Source organism: Epinephelus moara, chromosome 24 (genome assembly GCF_006386435.1).
Source record: "Epinephelus moara isolate mb chromosome 24, YSFRI_EMoa_1.0, whole genome shotgun sequence".
NCBI lineage: Eukaryota > Metazoa > Chordata > Actinopteri > Perciformes > Serranidae > Epinephelus > Epinephelus moara.
This window is the reverse complement of record NC_065529.1, coordinates 31,966,845-31,993,767: the sequence shown is the minus strand read 5'-3', so window position 1 is coordinate 31,993,767 and position 26,923 is coordinate 31,966,845. Positions and strand designations below refer to the sequence as shown.

At 41.9% G+C, this 26,923-nt stretch overlaps 1 protein-coding gene across 2 annotated transcripts in view; it reads right to left on the bottom strand.

Moving 5' to 3' along the window:
* Nucleotides 1-1,960: 1,960 nt before the first annotated feature.
* The window catches only part of vgll4b (vestigial-like family member 4b), a 50,149-nt gene continuing 25,186 nt past the window's right edge, over nucleotides 1,961-26,923 (bottom strand). The window contains exons 1-5 of one of the 2 annotated variants that reach the window (XM_050039379.1): nucleotides 24,879-25,285; nucleotides 17,571-17,808; nucleotides 6,780-7,047; nucleotides 6,281-6,398; nucleotides 1,961-5,493 (exon numbers count right to left, since the gene is read on the bottom strand). In XM_050039379.1, coding sequence (XP_049895336.1) covers nucleotides 5,243-5,493; nucleotides 6,281-6,398; nucleotides 6,780-7,047; nucleotides 17,571-17,808; nucleotides 24,879-24,960 — 957 coding nt within the window. In that variant the 5' untranslated portion in view covers nucleotides 24,961-25,285 and the 3' untranslated portion in view covers nucleotides 1,961-5,242. Of the gene's footprint in view, nucleotides 5,494-6,280; nucleotides 6,399-6,779; nucleotides 7,048-17,570; nucleotides 17,809-24,878; nucleotides 25,286-26,923 lie in introns of those variants that run through there. The other variant, XM_050039380.1, reaches the window with a different exon arrangement.

The following is a 26,923-nucleotide window of genomic DNA, read 5'->3' as shown; positions in this document are numbered from 1 at the left end:
TGTCTGTTTGCAGCTTTGACCTTTATTTTGAAAACAGAGGTGAATGTGGAATTCATAATTCACATCCTTACACTCACAGCAGCTGCATCTTTCCATCTGTCGTCACCATAACACACCACAGCAGTAAGAAACAGGCCCACACAGTCAGACAGTGGTTTAAAAGCACTTTATTGTTCATCAAGGCTACTTTACGTACAAAAAAGGTGGCCTGCCAAAACCTTTTTAGTAGGAGGAGACACAGAGCCACAAATTGACTGTTGTTTTCTTGATACAATTTTTTTTCTTTTTACAGTTCAGAGTATTACTACCACTAAGTACATGCTACTTCCACTTCAAAAAGGACCTGGAAAATGTGGTACAGTCAGAGTAAAGACCAACTCCTCTTTGATTTATCTGCACAATTTTCATGTTGTTTACTCGATTACAGACGCAAAATGGCCACCATAAATGGGAACAGCGCCATCAGATACATGGGAGACATCCCCAAAGATTATATGCTGCAGATGAACTTGAGCACAAAATAGGTATGACAATGCTGTCGGGGTTTAGTTAGTTCACCGATAAAACTTAAGCTGAACCAGTCTGACAAATGTTCTCAAACAGCTCAGTTCCTACAGTTTATATTCCTCACCTGTAGTGACAGGAATTTTATCTACCTGCTAGCCCATAACTAATATTGATTTATATTTCATTTTTAATAGTTAAATGGAAACGCTCGGCAGGACTCACTGGGCTAGTGGCAAAATTATTACGTTCCGTCAATGCAAAACTTGCAACTCACTGAAGAGGCCTCTTAACGGACACCCTCCTTTGTTCGGATGTCTCAGAAGACACATGATCGAACACAAGTTAAATGATTGCAGAACAGTGGGGACCAATGGAAGTAGCGATTGTCACCGACACACCAGTGGCTTGTATTGTGGTTTCATATGTTTTACTGTGTTCCTGCACTTGAACCTTTACTCTAACAAGACAAAACTCTATAAACAAAAAAGATCAACTTTTTTCACAAAAAAAGAAAATGCAATGATTACAATATAAGGACAGGGAAAAAAACAACAATTAAATAGCTACATATCATTAACAAATTAATTGTTCCTCAAAAAATACCTACGATTTTTTTCTCTGTACATTCGTTACGCACAGCGTAATGATGGTCTTATAGTTACCTATTATAAAAAAGTATTTTTTTTTTTATTAAGTGATTTTCCTACAGTGTGTAGGGAGTGTGTGCCGAAGCAGAAAGAGAGCCTCCTACCTACAGGGTGGTAGTGAAATGATAATGAGAAAGAATAATAATAGAAAAACAAAAATCCTCTGGACACTGAGCCCTTTTCCCTCGTGTTTTCTAGCATGATGCTCGCTACGACAAATCTTAATCAGGGTCAACTGAATGTGAGAGGAGGAAGGGGGAGTGGCATCGCTGTGAGACTTTCAGTGGCAGCTGAACGTCTCCTGCTTACAGAAGCTCAGCTCCTGAAGCTCCGCCCCCTCCGAACCTCCTGCCTGCTCAAAATCACCATCCAAACCACTCTGAACCTGTCACAAAAAAAGCACATTCACACCCAGCACTTACTCGTTTGGGAGATTGATTCACTGGCAGTTGCGCTCTGACTACGAATTTTGTGTATCTGAAGCTTGTAGAACTTTGACCATCGGTTGTGTCACATCTGTTCAGTTGAGGATGGAATGTGTGGACATTCTAGAACACTGAGAAATGTACTTGATAAACAAAAACAAAAGACCTAAACCAAACAAATATGAACCTCGTCACCTTTCAACCTCCGCTCAGAAACACAAAATTATTCTGTACTTTTGAAACACACTGACTCACATCACCGTCTCTAAATTCTACGCTCTGAATGTCCTCAAAAATGCTGTATGTATTTATGGCATAAATGCTTGTTTTTTCCTTTGTCATATGGTATGAATCTATGGCCAATTTGCTTGATGCAAATTTAAAAAAAAAAAAAAAAAAAAAAGTACACACCTTGTACAACAACCCCGTTGGCAGGGACCTCTGGGACAGTTGGCCCTGGCTGGTTATGAGCTCTGTCTGTTGAGTGTGTATGAGGCCTGTACAAAGTTCCCTATAGGAGGAATGTATGCCACCGTGGCGCAGGCTCTTTAACAGAAGAGAACTCATTTTCTCAGACTGCAGCAGTCTAGCTTAACTGCATCACAAAACAATGTTGTTCAGAAAAGAAAGCATTGACGTACAACGACAGAAAAAAGCGTGGACACCAAGTCGGGACACAAAAAGCCAGAGGATGAATGTCTGAATTTAGATAATTATCATCAAGTGTTGTGATTGCTGCTTGGTTTTTCACAGCTCTCAAACGTTGACAAGATGTCTGAGAGCCGTCATCACTAGCTTTTACCATAAATACCTTGTTTCCCAAAAGCATCATAGCATGCTGGCCTGTGTACTTTTCAGACTGCAGCAAGAACGTGAGTAAAGGTGGCGTGGTGATTTTAAGATGGCGGCCAAACAGACTTAAAATAAAGCCACTTTGAGATGCCTTTCAGGAAAACGAGGCCCTGCTGACTAATCTGTGCTGACTTGGTGTCTCAGCTCACTCATGCTAAAGGTTGTAGCATCCTGTACCACCGATGGATCAACATCTTAAGAAAACCTTTACGGGCTGCGTGTGCCAAAGCCAACTCGACACTGAAAACTCCACCAATTCCCGTGCTGAGATGGTTTTGAAAAACGCAGCTCTCATTGTTAAACAGAGCCTGTCCGGAGGCTGTCCCACTATAGATGTTTGTTACCATACTGATATTAATGGAAAACAAAAAATACAAAATTGTAATAACAATAACAATAATATGGAGTACGACTGACCCAGCAGTGAGTGTATAGTGTCTATGTCTGTTACTGACAACAAATGAAGTAACATCTAACGTCCGAATGAAAAGGCTAATAGTAGTTAAGATTGAAATGCTTAAAAACATTAATAGATACCAGCTATTAAAAACAAAAACAAAGAAAAACATGCATGTGTAAAAGCATTAGTTTACCCTTCAAACCTTGTAGAGATCTACCAAACCACAGTGTGTAAGAGAGGGAGGGGTCGCAGGGTGTAAGCCAAATATAATTACAACACCCGTGTTCAAAGAGATACAAAAACAAAGGCGTGTTTGAAGAGATCTGAATAATCTTCTCTCCCCCGGTCGAGAAACCAGACTTTTTTTTTTTTTTCAACCACAAAGTGACATGCAGCTTCATCTATCCCCTCATCGCTGTCAGCAGTTAAGCCTGTGAAACACATCAAAGCTCATTGTTCAGTAAGCAACACGCTGCAAGTCGTACAGCTGTGTTTTCAGCCCCTGACCTGCTCTCATAATGGCTCTGACTTCCATTGACACCGCAGTCGGCTGATTTGATGCTCTGACTGTGCTTGTGAAATGAAATGCAACAGTTTGGCACTATTTAAGCATGTGAAGGAGTGTAGACCTGACAGTGAGTGGCTGCCAGAGGTGGCAATACAAGCAGCCTTTTGTTTTTTAGCGCCCACCTAACAGCGGCTCTACTCAACATGCAGTGATGTGACAAAATTCACTTTATACTGAAACACAAGGGCCCAATCCCATTTCTAATTTTTACGGGCATTGCAAATATGCAGTCTATTGTTATAGTGATTTTTCTTGCGCAGGCTACACGGATTCTTTTGCAGTTGTCAGGATGTTCGCAATTGGTTCACATTTTAAGTTTCCAGCTATCAATCCATCAAATAAGTCATCAACACTGCTTCATTAGTGAGCAACCAGCAGTGCTCTGTAAGCTAACGTTAGCAACCGGTGCTGCTGCCCTGTCAGTCTGCACTGATATTAGAGGAGTAAGAACAAGTGCAGCATCTTCACAGCTGGACCTATGATAAATTTCGGGGTCAGATGACGTCAAAAGGGGGGAAAGTGACATGAAATTATGTCTGATTTCAGGACTGTCATGCACAAATACGCACTAACAATGTAATATTAGCTAGCAAGCTAGTTAGCTACCAAGATATTGGCATGGTAGCAATTTCTTTGTTGCCATAATACATTAAAACAACATTAAAATACAGGAATCAGGACACCCTACCGTTAGATGTGAACACGCAATATGGAGGAGTAACGCTAAGTGGTAGGGGCCAGGGGATTGGGATTGGGCCTTGGTTTCCAAATCCATATTACTTTGCATATCTCTAACAGTTTACACTGCCCGGCCGCACTGGTATGAATTTTCCACTTTTCCAAAATGCATTCAAAAAATTATGCATCATAATGTGGCTTGTACTTTTCTATCAGGGCCAGGATGAAAGTTACGCCCAGGTGAATTTCAAACAGTAAATGGGATCAAATAGAGGTTCCAACAAAAGATGGATTATAACCAGACTGCGTCAAAACCAGCTTTATCAGTCCCAGTGTGTGCAGTGCCAGATTACCATATTGACATGCCACCCTTTACCCTCTACGGCAGTAGTGCAAATCAGACCAAGTCGATCACCCAAGTATACACATACAGTAACAAAACCCCCAGAACACATACACAGGAGCGAGAGGGAGAGAGAAGGAAGGTGAGAAGAGATGAAAACAGAGGGAGATCACAAGATGGCTTTTTGTTGTTGTTGTTGTTGTTGTTTTCGAGGCGGGCGTAGATAAACATCAGTGTCTGAGGTTTCTTTGGTAGCACAGTCAGGTGGTTTGTGATGATTTTCTCCAAAGTGTTTCTCACTTATCTTTTCTTTCAAATGTCGGGCATCTCGTAACACAAAAGCAGAACACAAAACTACTGTTAAAGAAACAAACAAACAAAAAAAACAACAAAGAAGAAAATTAATAATTAAAACACCGCCTTTCCTCTCTCTCTTTATGTACATATAACTACAGACACTTGCTCAGCTCCAAGCTGGACATGCAGGGAGGATGAATGATTGGAAGGAGCAGCTCGATGCTCCTGTCGAGTCCCAAAGTCGAACCCTCATCACTCATTACTGATTATTCTCTGGCGTTACCACACCAGAGGACAGAAGGGGAAAAAGAAACGGCCATGTTGTTATTGCTTGATTGATCCTCTATGAGTGCATAGAGAGAGAGAGCAGGCTCGAGGGTTTAAATGTTCTTAGCAGACCAGCAGGCAGGCATTCCCTCTGGGATGCTGGTGACAGAGCAAAGTGACAAGGACATGGGTGTTGGAGCCAGGATGATCGGGAGGGCTGGGGGAACAGGGGCAAATCCCTCTTCAACCCCTCCTCCTTCAGGAGACCACAGAAGGGGAGTGGTTGTGATTGACCATGTGACTGTCGGGGGAGGAGTTTGGGCTGCTGCCGGACGACGAGGGACTCCCCTTGTTCTTAATCTGCAGCCAGGTCTCGCCCAGCGCCTTGGCGAAGTGGTCGTCCACTGAGCCTGTGATGGACACAGAGTTGGTGGGCTCGGGCTCCTTGTAGTTCTTCCCGAGACTGCGGCGGAAGTGCTCCTCTATCACCGGGTCGCAGGCTGTGTTGGCTAGGACAGGGAGGACAGGAAAAGACAAGAGAGAAAGAGAGATTTTAGTTCTCATGATAAAAACAGAAACATCTCTAAAACTCACTTCTATAAAGTTCAGTGGGCAATTTATTGCCTAGCATCAGTTTAAACACTGGTAATGTGCATTTTAGGTCAACGGAAAAATACCAACTCCAACATCTACTTCACTTTTTCATTGCAGTTTTTTTAATATTAAATCACTGTTTTAAATTTCACTGTTAACCTCAATGAGATCATAGGGATTTCACTGGGATCATAAAAATGGCCACAGTTAAGTTATCAACCCACAGAAAACATGACCCACACTCACAGACAGGCTGAATAAAACAGACATGAGTTTGGCTCAGGCCTCCTTTACAGTACAAAGATAACAGACAAGGTAGTAAATAAAGCATGTTGAGGCCTCAGACTCTCTGACAGGAAACTGGGATGATTTTTTTTTTTTTTAGTATCACTAGTTATATAAGTCGGTCTGAATGTGGAGAGTATGAGCAGTTGTGTTTTCTCTGGAGGGTGATTTGCACTCACGGAGAGGTTTCCCACAAACTGCACTGTATGGGAAACTCATTTTTCCAAAATTATATCCAATTTTAGGGACAAATGGGCCCAGCAAAGGTTACTTAGTAACAATCTGTGTCAATTAATTACTGAGATACGTTCATCCATCACCGCTCCCTCTGCCATGAAGCTAAAACTGAATAAAGTAAAGAGAACTAGGATGTTGTGTGTTTTGTGTTTGTTGATCAGGACGCATGAGTGCACTCACTGTTGATTCTCCTGTAGTTGTTAGCGAGGCTGGCGCAGCCGTTGTGGGACACTGGACAGTGAGACAGGTTGCAGTTACGGTTGTTGGCCGGGGCGCATGTGATCACTGAAGGACGATTCTACAACACAAAAACACAATTCTACATTCAGAGATCACAAACACAACATAGACAATTGTGATAAGAGTGTGTGCAAGAAGAATAAGTAAAAAGAGACCAGCATTAGAAAAATGGCAAATATTCAAGTAAAGACGGCAGACCAAAGGGAGGTTTGAAGCTTGAGGGAGAGCGAATGATTCAGTGACCACCAGGGTTTTAAAACATTTTTGGTTAACAAGCCAAATAGGAAATTTATACTCCCCACCATCCAAAGAGCCTGGCTATTGAGAGCACATTAGTCACATCATGTGGGGGACCTACCAGAGATGAGGTTTTACCCAGCAATTTGCAAAAAGATGTGTAGTCAGTACCAGAACCAAAGGAACAGGATGTGCAAGTTACCTGCTGGCGTTCCACTGCGCTGACTGTGTGCGGCACTGTGGCCATAGCTGCTGTGCTGCTGCGTGCAGACTCCACCATGCTGTTTTTGGTGAGCGCCAGTGGCTGGTCCATGCCGGCTAAGCTGGCCAGGTGGTGGTGGTGGTGGTGGGCATGGCTGTACAGGTGATTGCTGTGGACTCCCAGAGCGCTGGGCACCACCACGCGCTCGATGGGGCTCCGGCTCCGGTCCTTGGAGATGGGGGAGCTGCGGTAGTCTCCGTTAGGTTTCCTGGGAAACAGAGAGAGGCACATGAATTTAATCTGCACACTGGGTTATGAGTGGGATCTGATAGCGCTCTACTGACTATGCATCCAGTTACAAGACGTACTGAATCAATTTTGGTTTAGCCTCAAACAATTCTAAGTAAAAAAGAAAACTCAAGTTTTGTTTAATAGTTAACATATTTGCTCTTTGGATTAAAGACAACCCCAATGTTTTCCAATTTGCTCTTTACTACTACAAAGAGGAGATTTTATAAGAAATCCAGAGCTTAAACAAATCTTTCTGTTTTACCAACATGACCCCAAGTTACCCGAAACCCAATCCTCAGTTTGTGGGATGAGCTCAAAGAAAGATGAGGAAAGACTGGTGGCAGATGGTGTGTCAAAGCAGAAAGATGGACAGAGGAAAAAAAAGATGAGCAGAGGAGAGATGAATAAAGACAGCGAGATAAAGAGGGGCTTAGAGAAAGAGAGAGCTGAGATGAGGCAGAAAAGAGGGAAGATAAACAAAAGAGCAATTGTAAATGGGGCTCTGTGTCAAACACTGCAGGACCAGCAGAAGCTATTAATACTGACCTCACACACACACTCTTCTCAGATTGCTGTGGGGTTTGATAAGACTGTTTTATACAAGCACATGCTCACACACACACTCTCTAAGTCTAAGAAGGAGGAAGGAACACTCTCCTAACTTTATCCAACATGGATGGACTCCAAGCGTGTCCTTGCACAGAGGGGCAAATGGGCACAAAGTTCAAAGCTCTAAAGTGGTTTCCTCAGTAAAGTGAATCAACTTTATCTCTCCAGTGAGCCTGGAGCCGGCTGCACGTACTGCTGTGCGATCCGAAAATCCTGCAGTCCTAATAACAGCATAGACGCGAGCTGACAAGTTGTCTCCCTGCACCTCAACACTTGATGAAGTTTACATCCCTCTTTGTATATTTCTCATTCTTCTACTCCACAACACATCGTCCACACTCACAACCATGAGCTGAATGCTTCAGGTGAAAGACAGCCGGCTGGCCACACACTTTCCATATGAAAGAAAATGACTTCTCACCACAAAGAAATCGTTCTGCTCTCCCCAAACTGTGAGCTCATATTGTAATCATTGAAAAAGCAGAGATAAGGATAAGGGATTAAAGCAACGACAGTTTGACACAACACAGATTTTGGCCTCTTTTATTTCCCTCCTCCCAGCTCTGACGATAGTGACTTTGAAATGTTTGATATGTGTTGAAGTGGTGGTGCCTGATACCGTGCACTTGCTTGCAGTTTAACAGGTAGCAATTATTTTTCTCAGTGCGTCAAATGTGGTCTGTGTTCTGTGTGTGTGTGTTCAACTGTGTATTACACCCTTACTGCAGCTCCACTCCCCTTCTACACTTTGAGGCCCAGTTACAGGGAGCAGGATTTACTGTACTCCTCTCTTGCTATCTCCTCTTTTCTCTCCAACTCCATACACACATGCATAGACACATCCATTCACAAATTAATACATCCTCACTGACAAAAACACTACACATAAACACTTAAGTCTCAACTGGGGGGAAAGCAGTCACATTTACTATACAGAATGGACAGAATACTACGTGAAATTCCCTCTTTATTCTTCACCATGTGGAGGCATTTCTCCAGAAGAAGTCTGAATGGGAACACACAACAGACTTGGAATAAAAAAGCTGCAGCAGCCCTTTAAGGTTTGTTTGGATGCAAAACAACAAGTTCAGGCAAACAGTTGTAGATCCATGTGACCAGGCAACCTGACTGCTGGGTCAAGCATCTGGAGCCCACAGCAGCGTCCTACACAAATAAATAGTCTCCACAGAATACAGAGCGGGAGAGAGGAAGAGCTGAGGAGGAGGGGGGGGGGGGGGGGGTTTGCTGCATGTGAATGGTCCGGACCGCTACTATAAGAAAGACTGAGGTCGGTAGTTTCCTTCGTTTGTGCCGAGCGCTTACATTAGCAGAGACCCCCCTCTTTCTTTTTCTCTCTTTGTCTTTCTTTTTTTTTTTTTTCCTCACAATCGGCTGCAAACTTCCTGAGGGTTAAAGAGGGAGAGACTTGGCAGCCCTTTTATAAACCCTGGCCGACGGCTCACCAACAAGCTTTTATGTTTTCCCATAGTGGCATCACTTTTCTGTTTCATTCTTTATCAAATAGTCAAAAAATAACTGCACTGTAGAGTTAATCACATAAATATCGGCTCGGAATAATCACAAGTGTGCCCCAGTGAATATACTGTTTGAATTATTTCTAGAGAGAACATCAACTTTTAATCAAATGCTACAAACCACAGCACTCCTGTATAACTCTGTTATCTTCAAATAAAAACAATCAGCAGATTAGCTTGGAGGCAAACAGATAATAACGCTCTCCCTCTCTCATCCCCCTCCCAGCAGCTGGGTCTCGAGTTAGGTTGTGGAAGTTGTTCCAAACTTTAATCATTGCCAAAGAGCAGGCATGCCCACATCCTCACACAAGAGGGGCCGTCGCAGAAGCCAGTGAACGGGATCAACAAATCCGACCAATGAATGGCGTAGCTGTTGAATCCACCGCCCCCGCCTTCCCCTCGCCTGATTGCCCACCAAACCCAGGACCGCATTTCATGCCAGGGATCAGGCTTTCAAAACCCACCCCGAGTCTTTGTCTCTCTTACTCACCTCTCAATTATCGTTAGGGTCGCAGCTGGGGAGAGAGGGAGAGGACGCAAAGGGCGGACAACGAGGGGTAGACAGAAGACATGGGCATGGGGGTGGTAACGAGGGCTAGAGCTGAACAGAGAGGGTTGCCAGGTCTGGGGCTAGAGGAGAGGATGAGAGCTAAAAGTGGAGGAGAGAGGGGGACAGCCTTTGAAAAGTAGAGAACTCTGGGACTTGGCATCTACAAGTGGTATGGGGAGACAAACTGAATTTAAAAAGAGGCAAGAGGAGTGGAGACGGGGGAAGAGGTTGGGGACGCAGCTTAATCTTATTTCACAATAAATGTTCACTGGGTTACTTATAACTCTTGGATCAAGCATCAATATGGAGTTAACATCACACAGCAGTGGGGCAGACAAAGAGGAGCTCAGATCTAACAATGCATGTATAGACTGAGAGAAAGCACTCAATTATACAAAACCCAAGTGAGCTCTCATTACCAGCATGTAGACTGCAGGCATTTATAGCAAGAAACCTCCTGCTGAAGTGACTGTCCCTGCAGATTGTACCAGCTGTGGCTAAATATCTCTACTCATTCACTTCTATCTGTATTTCAGATACTCAACAGTTCACTCAAAGGTGAGCAGTAAGTTGAGATTTCAGACACTAATCATTTTGTGTCATCACTCAACACTCCTTTTCACATCTGTAAAAAGTGGGGCATTGTATTGTAGGATTATTAGGAGGAACTTCTGTGTCTGTAACATGATGCCATGGGGCCAAAAAATATGTTTTCCTCAAAGACTTACATTGTGAAAGCGATGTCTGTAAATCAGCGGATACATTTTTTTTTTTTAAATGTCAGTACCCCCGCATATGCCTTGTTTCAAGATCGGGATTTGATTCCTACAATCAGATAACATTTTGAAAGTCTAGAGGGGCTGCAAAATTAAATCATTTTTACCCCAATGTAAGTAAGAGGAGGGCTTAATTGGAAGTTAGCTGCTTGACTGGTAGAAGTTAGCTGCTTGGCTGTGCTTGGTTGCTGTAGGTCTCCAGTGCCCTTGCTTTCTGAGGCTAACAATGCGGAAGATCTTGCCAGTTTCATACCATGGGAATTGAGCTTTTTTGGCTTATGTGCCACTAAGCAACTTTCATATGAATGAGCAGGGGCCGGCCTCCGACGCTTTATCTGATTCTCTTTATACATGCATGGTCCTCTACTTTTTTGTTCCATTGTGGTGTTTTTGAGGGGACATAGTGGATAAATTTACACACTCAGAATGTGGATGCTCAAATAAAATGGCAAACAGTAAATATGTATTTCATATTTAAATATGGGAGCACAACCTTAGTCACAATTTTCTGATAAGTGATGTGTATTTATTGTTTATGGGAGATTTCAATAGATAGTTCTTATAGGTTATAAATGAGCAACATAGTGGTGTTTGTATCTCAACAAAAGCTGGTGACAGATCTGGCTTGATTATTGATCGGTTTTAGAGTGTAGAATAGATTCAGATTCATACTATGTGATCACATTGGAGTGCACTGTTCACCTACAGATGAATAATTTGATTGTATCATTCATGACACTGTCCTTATCCAACTGGTAGAACACTGAGTGCATTTTGTTTTACTCACCCATTCTATATAAATTTCAGACTTGTCAAGAGGTGTCAGCATTTGATTCTGAATGATAAATTCATCTAAATGAGCTTTAGATTTTTGATACTCAAAATCAAAACCAGGATCTGTAATTCTGCCAGATACCATGTAACCAATCTTTTGAAAGAAGGATTTGAAAATGTGTATGACCGTTCTAAATAAAATCAATAATCTGTTTATCTTCATGAATCAAGACTCAAATTTGGATAAAATCATGACCTTAAAATTGAAAGTCTAATCAAATTTTGGATTTGGAGAATCGTGACACTCCTAGTGTCAACACCTATAAAACCTAGCTTGACAGTTTTTTACATTTTGGATTTATTGTGGACCACCTCTATGTTGTATGCAATTATATGTACAAAGAGTGCAGAGGCGTGATCCTCCCTATCTCAGAGTGACTTTTTCACCAGTTCATGTTTTGACATTGAGAACCGTGTGACTGACGTCAGAATGGACATCTTGACACAATGAAACAGAGAGCAGATATCTATTTGATTCTATTTTACTAGAGCCTGGGTTATGTGTAGCCTGACATTAGTGGTAGTCACTGTGGTGGGCATTCACTGGAAGATCCCTTAATTTAAAACCCAGAGAGTCCAACCCTCAATACATAAATGATATAGTCATATATCTCGAACAATATTACACCGCTCAGATCTGTCATTAAGTACAGCCTTTTAAGTAACCATTCACATGACACCCTGTCTTCAAGTCGACCTCAAACTAAAGATCACAACTGTGATCATGTGTTTGAATGACTTAAAAAGAAAAAAAAACTGTTGCAGGGCTGTACTCGTAAAATCTCAAAACTTGTAATTTGTTCTTGCTGGCTTAACAAGCAGCTTTGTATGAGCTAACTCACCTAATTATCACAATGAAACGCTAAATAAAGCAAATATAAACATATATACTGAATACTTTAAAAATATGGTGTAGTTTTCCAGCTTTAGCTCGACAGTGCACTGCCAATTTGGTGAGTTAGCTATATTTTACTTTGAGGCAAAGATACAGGAGCTATAAAAGTTCTACGCCTTTTCTCACAATTGTGCTCTAAGGTCTTCAGAGAAAACCTCACTATAAATCTTTGGTTGGGCAGAGGTTCATATCCTACTCCTTTAAGAAATAAATAAAGAGCGAGAACACAGAGAGAGAGGGAGATACACACAGGAAACATCTGGGAAGAATCAGGGCATAGAGAGGAGAGGACGACAAAAAAGAAAAAAAGCAGAGGAGGATGAAGGCTCGACCACAGGTTACAACCAGGCCCAAGCTCTGCGAGGTCTGCACAAACCCACAAAATGGATATATATACACACACACACACACACACACACACACACAGTGAGCCACAGGGCCTACCCAGGCTATGTATATAAAGTATACAAACATCTCAACACAGTTTACTCTGCTCAGTCCAGGTTTTAGTAGCAGGACTGAGCGGAAGTTAGCAATAATATTTGTATCCTTTAAAAAAAGAAAAGTCAAAACCCAGAGGAAATATATCCTAACAGACATCATTTACAGACTATGACTGGTATAAATCAAGTGATCGTCCTTGACATAGAACAATATTAAAATGAATTCATTAAATGCCCTGTTAAATCATGCATTACATTCAACATCTACAACAAGTGAGATAAACTTTAGTGCACCATTTCCAAACATCTTTTCACACAGCCGTTTTAAATCGGTCAGATTTCCATTCATGCAGAACTACTGATAAAAATCAAGCCTATATTTGACAGTTAACTGACTGCAGAGAAAGAGAACTGAAGAAAATCCTTTGTTATCAAAGCTGGGACCGATCGGATATGGGAACAACCACAACAAGAAGGCAAAGAAAACAACATGAGAGCGCACACACACACACACACACATTGGAAACAAAAACACCCACATGCTCTCCCCTCCTTTTCTCACATGCTCACACACCACATAAATAGTCCAGTCCCATGTAAAACAAGAGGGTAACAATGACTTCACCTGGCTTGGCCACACTCGCTCACACAGACTCCTCCTCCTCTCTCATTTTCTCCCCATTTGGCCTATGGGGAAACTTCCATGAGAACAACTTACTGATGAAGTTCCCAGTAGAAAGCAGCTGTAGTTTGTGTCCTAGAGTACTTACGGCATTACACTGACTGAATTAGGGTTTGCTTTTAGCTCCTATATCTACAGAATTACCTCTCAGAGTAGCATGTGAAAGAAAGATTATATACTACTGTGAAAAACATGTGGCTTGATTTCAAATCTCTGAATCATTGTCCATATGTCGGATTTTTTAACGACTCAAATAATGGTGTGAAAAGAAAAGCCAGTTCCTCATGATTATCACGCTAAAGAGCAAGAACAAGAACTCGAAAAAGGAACATTTGCTCCGAGCAATGACTACCAGACACTGTTTGCTGAAAGTCTGTGTTACTATGTGTTACTAGTAATTTACTGAACAAAACAGTTAATATTGAAAAAAACAATGTGGTTATGATGAAAGACAATAAATGTTTTGTTTTGTCTGAGAAAATCAACAAACCTAGCACCCACTTAGTCACATGTAACAGGCTGCTGCAAATACACTTTCCTGCAGCCATATTCCCCAATTAAAAGCCTGAACAAAACCTCGCTCTGTGACTGGCTCTTATTCTTGAGGAGGAATGAAACAGCTGAGCAAGAGGACTTTTTTTATACTGGTGGGTCTACAACTGCGGAGTGGCGGGCAGGCGAGCAGGCAGCAGCAAGCTTCCAGCCCGCAGGCTCCAGTGGACAGGATAAGGCTTCTTTGTTCAAGACTCCTCCTACTCCTCAGAGAAAATGAGAAAGTAGCCCCTGCTGCCTGACAAGGAGTCCTCTCAGCACGCACACACACACACACACACACACACACACACACAGATAATCACAGATGGGCAAGCACACATGCATGTATGGACAGTACACAGGATGACACATGCGCATGCATACCTGCACAAACACATGCAATCCGCATGTGTTTGTGCAGGTAGTATAGACGTACTGATCACATCCACATATCAGCCTGCCACTGGGACTGCCTATGTTTTCAATCAGACTTTTATATGCAGATTTACCATGCCATAAACTTTTTTGTACTGCAATAGTGACTTCGCTATTAAAACACTTAAATACACAGGCTGATGATAAAAGCAAACCCACTCATTTAACATGCCTGTTAATACTGTCCCACATTTAAAAAGAAGCTTGAGCTGGATCAGAAAGTTTTCTGTCTCTCACTCCGGCCTGTGCCTCCCCCACCGATTTCAGCTTGTAGTGATTGGACAACAAAAGAAACCCGAGCTTCCTCCTTCATAGCCCCACCTCGAGTCTAAGGTGTCAGGTGTCCGTCTGTGTGTACAGTCACCGAAAATATGACTAAACTTACAGACAAAACTACAAGCAGCTCGACAAAGTGCGTTATTTAGCGACTGGTGTTGTCAGCAGAAAGAAAAACTGCCGTTCGAGCAAAACAGAGAACGTTTTTTTGTTTTTTAAAAAGGAGAATGAACACAAAAGCTCCTATACATGCAGGAACAGTCAACACTGAGCAGAGCAATCAGTGCAGACAAAAAAAGACAAGCTACACAGACAGAAGCAGCCAGCAAACTCCAACAGCTAGAATGGTGTCAGATAACCATCTCCGGACATTTGAACTGAGTGTGTGTGCTTGTACGTGTGTGTGTGTGTGTGTGTGTGTGCGCGCATTGCGGGGTTGCAGGGCTTCATTTTCTGGTTTTCTGTCGAGCTGTTTCCCAAGAATCAAGTCCATCATTTTCAAATTAAACCTAATCACTGTTCCTACAATTGACAGATGAGTTAAACGAAGCAGAAAGCTCAGAGACGTTAAAGACGAGTCGACGGTGAAGTACCCTACAGTGTTTTCTATAGAGGCTGTTTTTACCCGCTATTTTTAGCTTGACTTTTTCTGTAACAACAACCCATCATTCTCCACTTTAGCGTAATCACTGTTCTTTGGCCGGGCGCAGCAGTTCAAACAAGGAGGGAAACTTTTCAGAGGCTGTCTCTGACTGCAGGTTTCAACAAGTCCCTCAGCAGTTACCTTTGCCAGGGAAAGAATGCCCTCAGAGAAACCTCAAATTAAATGACTAAAAATAAAATATACATTTATGATGGCCCCGAGGCAAATGGCTTTTTTTAAAAAAAAAAAAAAAAATTATATCTTGATGAAGCTTTAGAGAAAGCCCTGGATTTAGCTTCAAGTTGCAGCAAGTCAACTAGCAATTGACTTTTCTTGGGTAGAGATTAACCCATAGCACCTAGAGTCAAATGACTTCAAGGTTATAATTAAAATAAAGATTAAGTAAAGGGATTATGGCTTATCATGGGTTACTTCTAGGAAATAATCATGGTACAATGAGCAGTTTGAGAAGTCTTTAACATCAGACTTTTTATATAACTTTTACTTTCACAGAACCTAATTTTAATTCCACAAAATGGTTGCATTTAGAAGCTGTGGCAGGGAGTTGCAACACAAACTGTAAGCTGATATGACAATAAGTCCCATTGTACTTTGTCAGAGCGACTTACAAAATAAAATCCAACTCGTGACACACGAGTAGGAGCATTTGCTTATCAATGTATGCAGAAGTTAACCACAGCGTCTGTGAAAAAATGTCTTGCATAGAGCGAAAAACAACTGAGACAACAGAATAAAAAAAAACAAGTGGGAAGATGGATTTACTGCCTAGTTAAAGAGTATAATGATAATTCTCCCACCACTGACACATCCATAACAAGATGACTCTGCACAAATGTCAAGATGCACAAGCTAATCCTTTGTTACGTGAGCCCAGACGGTCACAAGATGAAGGAACAAAGACCCTTCCCCCTGTGCCACTAGAACTCTTGATTCAGAAGTCATAGATTTCCCACCTGCACCACAAGCTGTGCCAAAATACCCCTGCACTGAACATATGCAACCTTTGTCATGGTGAGACTCACCAGGTAAAAGCTCTTAAAAACTGGATCCTCTCAGATATATTGCCAATTTATTTATCATCTGTATGCCATGTTGTGAAGTGCTGGGAACACGCTGAACATACAGATCATTTGGCAGAGGGGTGGATTATACTGCAGGAGTGATTTTCAACATTTGCTGCCTCTGTGTCTATTGCAATTAATTGTAATTGCAGTGAGCACAAGCCGACTACAGCTGCAAACTTTCCACTTACCTTTAAAGTCTAAATGTGTTTGACACTATGAAGAAGTACTGGCTGTTACTTTAACAGTGATTTTAATTTAGGTATTTGCCTAATGTGCAAATGTGCAGCAGAAAGTGTTGGTGCAAGCATGCACACAAGACAGTATGTGTGTGCATCTACACATGCATCTGTGTGTTTGCACATGCCTAACCACATAAATACACTGCCAGTAACTGTGCTCTTCTCTTAATCCCTGGGCTTCCAGTATATCCAGCATATCATCTACTGTGTTCCATTGTGTCACCTCGGAGCCATGTTGACTGACAAACATAACTGCGATGAAACGAGTGACATACAAACAACAGCTGTCACTAATTCGTAATATTACTTGTATTTTCAGCAGCGGGACATATTGAAGAATTAGCATGCATGCAAAACTGCACAGCTCTACCTAACACCTCCTTGACTGCCTCTGCAATAAATAGCAATGGCTGGAGTCCCATGACTGACTCAGTCAAACCGAGAAAGAGCAGGAGGGGGGGCCTCTGACACCACTGCCCCCGGCCCCAGCACTCCTTCACCGCCAATCAGCGCTCCAGAATCTCTGGAATCTCTGGAAGTGGGAATGTGGGAACGTTGGAGATGTGAGTAATCTTTCTGTTGTGCAGTCCCTGTTTCCAAGCTTCCAGAGATCTGCGGCTATAAGGAGAACACTGTGGAGCCGGCTAAACCTGGCGTAGAACCCTGGAGTCCAAACTGGGACTTCTGAGAACGCCCTCCTGTGCACAGCTTCAGTGAGCGAGGAGCCCGCAAACACATGGCCAAAAGAAACACTGGCATACACGAGTAAAAAAGAATTTGTACGTGTGATCGAGACAGAAGACAGAGACAGAAAAGATTAGAATATTAGAGATCCATATTTAGTAGCACCTCAGGAAATGAGCATCTAGAGAATAACTCAGTTTTAATGACTTTATTAAAAAGTGTCTGAGTGCCTGCCCACTTGTGCGACAACAGATGTGTGTTCCTCAGTGTGTGTACTCACAGCTGTGTGGCAAACAGTCGGCTCATCTTTGCCACATGCTCGTTGTCATCCATGTCGCTGTCCCCCTGGTCCCCGCTCAGCTTCCTCTTGGTGGGGCTGATGGGAGGAGGACCTGTCCGGTGGTTGGAGATGGAGGAGGAAGATGAGGACGACGATGATGAAGAGGATGATGATGAGGAAGAGGATGATGACAGAGACAGGGATTGGAGTCTGGGGTCCCCCCTCAAAGCTGCTTCACCTGAGAAGGGGAGAGCGAAGAAGAGAAAAGATAAAGGAAAGACAGAGAGTTTTTAGTGATGTTGAACCTCTATTTTGAGAAGTTTGAGAATTTAAACATCAATTTGAGGGGGAGATTGGATGAGCACTACCTTTACACAAAGATGAAAATACAGTAAAACAAGAACAAATTTAAAAGTATAGCACCGGTGCAGTAAGCAAAGAACTGTGTTATTATACAGTCAGATTATTTATGAAGTTTGCAGAACAACATTTGGCTCTACTTTTGGTCATTTCAAACATGACTGTCAGAATGAACTGACACTTGTGTCGTTGCTGTCAACTCTGCTTACAACACATCGCTTAACCATGGGTGTAAATTATGGTAATTAGTCAAAATTATGGTATTTGCAAGTAGAACTGTTTTATTGCCACTTTAAACAAGCTGACCACATAAACTACTTCTCGACAGTGTTACTATACATGTTGTGTTCCAGCTCAAACTTTGGATTTTGTTGACTTATACAGTTTGCTGAGTGAGGCACAAACTTTTGGCACAAGCAGAGGAGTATCTGGTTAGGAATGTTTTGGAAGAAATAGTTGTGGATGGGCTCTGCATACGTTTGTGTGTGTGGTGTGAACTATTTCTCTCTGTGTGTACGACTCTCTCTGCGAACCCCCAGTCTTGTCCTGGGTACAGGAGGCCTACAGAGGCGTCAGTGAGTGGGAGTAAGAGCAAAAAGAGAATCAGGAAAACTACCACTGGCTCTGTCTCAGCACGGGGACTTTCCACTGCTTCGACCTCATGTATCTGTCTGACTTTTCCCAAACAAAACACAAAGCCCAGACCAGAACTCCCATGCTACGTGCAGCTTTCTCCATAACTACTCCCATACAACATTTAGTTACTAACACAACCCCTTGGACTGCAACACTAATTGGTTACTCCTGTTTGATTTCAGTTTTATATTACAAAATAATGTTCAAATGTAGTGTTGATTATGTTTCAGAGATTTGTTTCACAGTAGTGATTATTTCACAGTTGAGATGAAATCATTCAAACAGTACTGTTTACATTTCTAGATTAGGGATGTCAATTTTGCTTTCAGTAGCCCGACATCCATGAACCAGTATCTAACCTAAAAAAAAAAAAAGACCAGAAATACAAGCAGCACTGTTCCTTTTGGTCCAGCACGCTGTTGATTCCATGAGCTTTAGCGCCACATTTCGAAGCACTGTCCATTTAGAAGTGGTCAAATTATAATGTTTTGTGTTGTAAAGGTCTTTGTTTTCTGTTAGCTCTGCTGACAGACAGCTAGCCAGCCACGTTAACATACCCATGATTTAACAGGTTTTGCAGGTCAAAATTAAGCCACTGGGGCAACCAGAGGGGAGACCAGAGGGTGGCCACAATGTTTCCAAAGCAATGCCACCACTGGTTGGGATGGAGTAACCAGCGATAATCGCCAGATGAGCAGCAACTGATCTACGGTTAACCACTAACATCTCTAGTCTGAATGTCCGAATGTTATTCTACTCTGGACAAAAAATACATGACTTAGGCCTACCATTTGGACAATCAGTCATAAATAAACCAAAGGCACTAAGTAGTAATTAACCTGCTGGATATTGCTCATTTAAAAAAAAAAAAGATTCCAGTGAGCTAAATAAACAGCGTTTATTTCATTTTTATTTTGCACGTTTTTAAAAAATTCAATATGAAATTGGCACTTTAATTACTGTTGGCAGTAAGGGTGAGATTCACCAGAGGATCCACGATACGATATTATCACCAATATCACAATACTATGCTGTATCAATTTTCCCCCCACCCCTGGTTAGCAGTATAACACTGTACTGTTTGTTCACTGCTAACATTTTCTCAGCCATGTTAACTGCCAGAGGAAGTTTCCTGTAAGTTACAGTCGACAGTTTTTTTGTAAGAGGAGAGACCTCTTGATGCACGAAGCCATAAAATCAGGGTAAATACCAGTTTAAACTGATCTGAAAACAATTACATCATTAAGTCATTCAGAAGGCCGGCGTGCAAGCACACACACACTGAAAAGGCTTTGTACTGTGATAAAATGTGTGCCCTATTCCTCCACTGTTCCTCCATGTATGTTTAGTTTTAGCATGGCCTCCCAAACAACACGGCAGCTCCTCCCCTCTCTCCCTCTCTCTCTGGCATGTTCCTGCTCGCCCCACTGTGTACCATGGCAACAAGGGTGACATCATTGTTTTTGGCAGGACAGAGGGATGGCAATAAAAGAAGGGAGACTGTGACACCACTCTGTCCAATCAGGACCCAGGACACATAATGGCTTGTTAGAGGTTCAGGAGTGAAACGCTCAACAAGGGGGTGAATCTGTGAGGGTTTCCCCGGCCAACAAATAAGACATTTGACCGTATAGAGTCAGACGCTGTTGACCTAACTGCTGCTCAACAGTGAACCTGCATTACACTCAGTTACCACTTAGGTTCACCTATCTAAAACTAATGCAGCCCTGCAATAACTCCTACATTCATGAAGGTTATAATGTTCAGTTTTTTGTTGACAGTTGACATTTTAATTTTAATTAACACAATAACAGACTTTTACTGGTAAAATTTGTGTACTGGTGATTCTGAAATGATATCTGCACAGCAGCAGGAAAAATAAAATGCAGAAAGCTCTCTCAGCTCTACCCTACTGTCTATCTATTCAATATATTTGTTCAGTACATAGGAAATACTGCAATGTTGTGATTTTTTTTCCAACCGGCAGACAATCAGTGGAATGACGGCTGCAGCACAGAAGTAAAACTCCTCTCTATCCCCTCTCTGCTCCCTCAGTTCATTAGGTCCACATGATCAAAGCCTATTTCTCTTGACAGAACTTCAAACAGCTTGGAATCAGGATGAGATTGGATTACAAACAGAGGTGAACCTCTCTATCTCTTCATTTCCCTCTCTCCTTCTCCCACTCTCCTTTCCCCCCCTCAGATACTTAAAAAAAGGATGAGTCCAAGCATGTCCTCCTCTCTCTCTCTGCAAAGCTGCAAAGTGATTATTTTTGGCAGGGTTCCTCAGTAACCTGAACTTCGCCCACTGGGTTGCCTTTATTTTCTAAGTCCATAGAGGTTTTAGGCTTTAAATACTTAAAAGGACATACAAAAGGGTTCTTCCACAGGAGTTCTTGTCTGTGTGAGCTGAACTTTTTAACCGGATGTTAGATTGGTTTGATCTCTGACATAGAGAGGAAAGAGGAGAGCAAGACAGGCGTACAAAGAGGGAGAGAAGTTGACAGAAGTACAGTGCGTGGCTTTGAGGAGGTTTTCAACCTTGTTTATTTTCTACTGCTCAGCTGCAAAAAGGGACAGTCAGCATTCCCCTGTACCGCTCCCTGCCAGGCTACAACTGATAGCAGCTTTACAGAAAGAGAAAGGGAGAGCTGGAGAGAACAGACAAACAGAGAAAGAGAGAGATAACATTGCATATAGCACATATCCTCCAACAGAGTCTGGGAGCAAATCCCTCACACAACTGACTAAAAACATCATCATATAATTTCTAAAAATACAAACAACAGCACAGTTAAATGTGGTTGGGAGATACAATGATTTGAAATTAAATTTCAGCAATCAGCTGGTGTGGGATTGCAGGATACTGGAGCAATTGTTTACAATGCTGCACATGTAGTGGAATTGCTGAATAGCTAATCAACAGGCTTCCTTCCTCAGTTACTGTAACAATGTTATTGTGTGATTCCATGTGATGTAATGGGTGCTAAAGTGCACACTGGGAAAGGTTACATTCACCATGGTTTGACTCTTTAGCAAGACACCATGGTTTGACTTCAGAGCTCCTTTCCTGCCATGCTACCTGGCATCATAAGCACCGACTGCCAGCAGCTCAAGGGCAACAACAACGTATGACTTTATTACTTAATCCACAGAACTGGTTCCTATTCAAAGCCAGTTTTCAGTATGCAAAAGCACTCCATCTATCCAGTAAAGACTTTCACACAAGGGGTAAAAACAGGCCCAAACAGATAAGAAAAAGTGGATGAAAGTCATTTTTCTATTATATTAACCAAACTCAGTCAGTCAAATTAAGGTCAGAATTGAGCGACTATAACCCAGTTCACACACCTGGGATTACTATCAATCTTTCTTTTTACTATAGCAAATATATACACCCAAGTCTGATTCATTATGTCGTTTCATTTTACATTCATGCACCAGAAAAATTGTGGAGGGAACTGGAGTAATACCAAAGTCTTCTTACTTAACTTTAACTATTAATGCATCAGCCAAGAGACAAAATAGACTTCAGTAAATTTGTTCTATTTATCTTTCGTTTCTTTTTATGGCACTGACATTATGCTTACTGTATGTCACTTCACATCCTTCCACAAATCGACCTGATCTTCAAACAAATCATTAAACCACAGGTTACTGGGAAAGACAGGATAATGCAAGCTAACTACACACTTAAATCAAATTTTTAGATTAATATATTTATACAAGTATCAGATTATGTAGACTGATTTGCAGTATGTAGTTGTAAATATGCTGTATATTGTATTAACACACCTAACACTTGTCTTGATCAGGGTATGAGATAACTGGTCATGTGTCACATCTGCACTTGCTAATAAATGTTGATGATGACAGCAGCGTGAAAGCGTCAGAACAGATCTGAAGCTCTTGAGACAGTGTACCACTATGTGTGAGCAGCTATGTGAGCATTTGTCTGAGAATGTATGAGTTCGAGTGCTCAAGCATACAATAACAAGTCAGCACACCCACACTGTCACAAAGCTCCTCCAACCCCCTTCTTGGCTCAACATGTTTGAACATGAAGGGCTTTTCTTTCACTCTTTCTACTGGTTGGCTCTTTTCCCTCTTCTCCCTCTTCTTTTATCTTTTGTTTTCTTATCATGAGGCACATGATGGAGTCAGATTTTAGCTCAGTCAGCTAAAAGCAACACTCACAAAACCAGAAAAACCAATAAATGGGCCTGCAGAGATGTGCTTCCCGAGATAGAAATAAAGCATTGTGTCTAACCCATCACATGCAAGAGACACCCAGAGGATATACAAGGATAGGAACACCACTAAAAGTAGTCCCCTCCCCTCTTCACTCCTGTAATTTTCTTCACTGAGATGGACAGGATGAAACATGAGAAAGACCAAGCTTTGCAGTGACACAGCGAACCCTTCAGATTGGCTTCAATTCCAGGCCTGGGGCAGTCCTATCTGCAGCACTATCACCGCACTAAAGAGAAAGTTTTACAGTCACTGAAATGTCTCAAAAATGGCATGTGTGCCCAAACTCCTGAGCTAAACTTGAAAAGTCACATGCTTAAAGCTACAGTTTGGTGTCACACAATTGTCAAACAGGAATTACAGCAAAACAACAAAGCATTAGAAACAGACAAAAGTACATGTATGTTGACAGACACAATAATCACATGCACAACTACTTAAAGAGAAACATGTTCCCACTACCTGCTCCTGTAAAATGGTACTTGGCCACCTGCCAAACTGCCTCTCTGACCCTCCCTTGCAAATCTGCGAAATGGTTTTCAGTTGTACAGTCCGAATAGGAGAGCTATTAAAAGTTCATTATATGTTAGATGTAGAGAGGAGGTGCTAACTGTGGCACAGTGGCATTAAGGGGAAAGTAGGCTAATGCACAGCAGAGAGGGAGAGAAGAGATGAAAAGGAAGCCTGCTGATCAGCTTCTCAGGAAAATGTTTTTGGCTGGAGCTTTTGTGTTTTGTATCAACCTGGGATGGAGATTAATCATTAGTCACCGTTTTTCAACAACAATCCTATCATGCAATCCAAACATTTTTGCTCCTACTATATCCTGCGTAGTAAATTCCTTGCTTATAAAGATATCAGTTGCGGTTCATGACAGAATCTAAAAATTGTGAGTGGACTTTTTTTCTTTTCAATGCTGGAGTTGGTTGTGAATCAGGAGTTGGAAATTAGCACCAAATATTCAAGTGGCTGCTAGATTAGCTTCACTCTCCAACCAAAAAAGACAAAACAATCTATTGAGTGGCTGGTGGATTTGGAAAGCCACCAGGTGGAGGTGCAGGTGGACAAAAAAAGTTAATTTCCAACCCTGTTCTGCAGAACAACTCTCATCTACTCTTCCCCCCTGCAGAGGGACACAGAAAGCAACTTGTATTTAGCCCCCAAAAAGACTGGATGATATTACAACGCCTGACATGTGAGCACTCACTGTAGGGCACAGGACTGGAGTTACAATCCTCCAAAGCCAGTCACATTGCAAATATATGAAAGCTCCTGCTCTGTGCATTCATGACATAACACAAAATCCAACACTGCGTATGTAGAAATAACACATGGTGCATGCTAGGAAAACCAGAGCAAAGACAAGATAAACCCCAGCCTTATCAGAAAGACACTGGGTCAAATCACTAACGTTAAACGACACACTGAGTCAATCCTTCAGACTCTGTCACAATCTGATTCAACTCAAGGCAGACATATAACCACGAATATCACAAAGTCAGGAATGCAGGAGGATGATGAATAATAGAGAGCAGAGAGTCTAAATAGCTGAGCTACTAGTAATATGGAGTGAGTCAGCCATAGGAGGAGAGCCATGAAATTCACACACACAACTCACAGCCTGTTAGTCAGCCTTTGATCTCAACCATTAGCCGGATCCTCCTTTGGAAAATGGGTCAATACTGGCACAGAAAAATGATAAGACAGGCTTTAAAAAGCACTTCCGGTTGTTTTCAGATAAACTAGCAAGTGAAATTTTAAGCTAACGTTAACTACGTTGCTAACGGTTAAAACAACGTCCCGTGGAGGAAAGAAGTTGGCACCACGTTCAAACCCTTTAAAAGTAATTAAAAATGTGAAGTAGATTTAATTATAAATCGAGCAGACATTTATTTAATTAACATATATGTTTAAAGAAACAGGTTACTCTGCGTAGCTTGAATAAAGTAAGTTAACGGCTAACGTTAGCTTAAAAAGTTGAGTGAAAACTTCGAGCAGCGTCGCTAACGTTCACTCACAACGTTAACGGCCACAAACAAACAGCTCTCCTTCACTTTACCTTCGTAGCAGAGAATGCCAATGTTGTTGTTCATCTTGTCCAGGTACTGGTAGTTCAACAGGTCCATTTTCGTTAGTAGCATTTATCGAGTTTTTACAACAACACCACAAAAAGACCAGCTTTTTTTCTTCTTCTTCTTCTTCTTCTCTCAAGTCGACGGTCAAAAAGCTAAAGGCCCAGCCTCCAACTTTAGTTTTCTACAAACCCCCCTTTAATAAAATAAAAACCCCGCGCACAGGCTTGACACCGAGTTTAGGATACTTTTTCTGAAATATGAGTACAATAAACGTATCGCGGTGATAGAGAGGTGGAAAAAAGAGTAGCGTCAGTTCTCCTCACAGCCAGCTGTAAGTCGACTGCACTGACACGCAGGCTATGCTTGGTATGACTCCTATGCTGCACCAGTGGTTTCCTCTGGTGCTGAGAGGGGCGCACTGGGCATGCTCGCTAAATCCCTGGAGCGCCTCAAATATCAGGGATGTTTTACGCGCAAGATCAGCCTCTCCAAACACATCCAGACACCCAAAGAGCTGCAGTAATCCCATATTAAATTTATAGGAAGGCATAAAGCATATAAAAAAGTGCAACCAGCACCAATACTGCAGTTTTGCAAGTATGCCCTATATAGTTGAAATACATCATTAAGTGCTGTTAGGAATGAAGACATGATAGGTGGGGAGATTAAAAAGTGCCATAAAAGTATGTTAAGACTGCTATAAACTTATATGACTGCATGAGTCTCTGTCTGCTGTGAATATTATAGTGAACGCATAGGAGCTATAAAGTCTGATAAGTCAGTGTAAGCCTGTCTGAATGGGAATAATGTAGTGATTGTTTATAGATATGGTGGCAGGGACATGAGAAAAAGCAACATGGTAGATGATAAGAGAAGGAAAAGATTTAAATTAATAAGAAGTGGGGGAGATAGCAAGGAAACTGTGCTTCTCTTAAAGGTTTCACCTCTTGAATCTACATAGTTTTTCTTAATTCAATTAATTTTTTCAATCCCAATTTGCCTCAAAGGGCTTTACAACATATGACACCCTCTATCCCTGGACCCTCACAGCAAATTAGGGAAAACTCCTCCTGAAAAACCCCTGGAGAGTTTATGTGCCATGTTTGTTACAACAGCACAAAAACTAGAGTAGACGGACTTTTCTTGTACCATGATGCCTCCTCAAATAGGAATAGGAAAAATAACAGTGTATCTTTATATTCTATGTGTAATATGACAACAAAAATCTGTGCAAATGTCTTACAGTTGTCTTATAAATGAAGGAAAAGCTGATGTTGATGTTAACAGATATTCAAAGTTATCCAGGCCCAGTAAAGTCTCCACAGTTTCAGAGTGGTTCTCTCCTGCCCCCTGGTGCTTGAGATGGGCTACACCCACGTTCAGTCTTCAATAAAGGGGACTGATGTGGAATAAAGCAGCAGGCACGTGGGATGAGAAGAGGATAAAGGTATAGACTGTGAATATGGCTGTAATCAGATGACATGGTTTGTGTGTAGAGGGGTAGAGAACAGCTTCCTCTGGGTATCTGAGTGAGAACATAATGAGCAGGGTGTGGCCACGCTGCAGAGCGTGAGTTTATACACAAACACACGTTTGCCATGTGCATGTTTTCGTGCGACACATACCCCGCAAAACACACAGACCGGGAAATGAGAGGCGTCAAGGAAAGCTCAAAGTAGGATAGTAAATACCTGCGATGTCACTGCAAACTCAAGAGGTTAGCCGTAGCTTTGAAGTCAAAGCAGTGGAAATGACTCAGAGAGACAGAAAATGTAAAATCCAGTCAAACACAACAAGGAAAAACAGCAAGGGAGACAGTGAATTATGGGGAACCTAAAGGAGAAGTGAAGTTTTCAGCCAGGTGGATTTGCTTTTATACCCTGGGCTCCATGCAGCACTGCAGACTACGTCTATCAGACAAAGTTATGGCTGCTTCACTGACCTCTGTCTCACTAACACAGGCCTCTCCTAACTTCTAACACAGCTCCACACTGGATTAACAGACTAATTACACTGAGGACTTTACCCC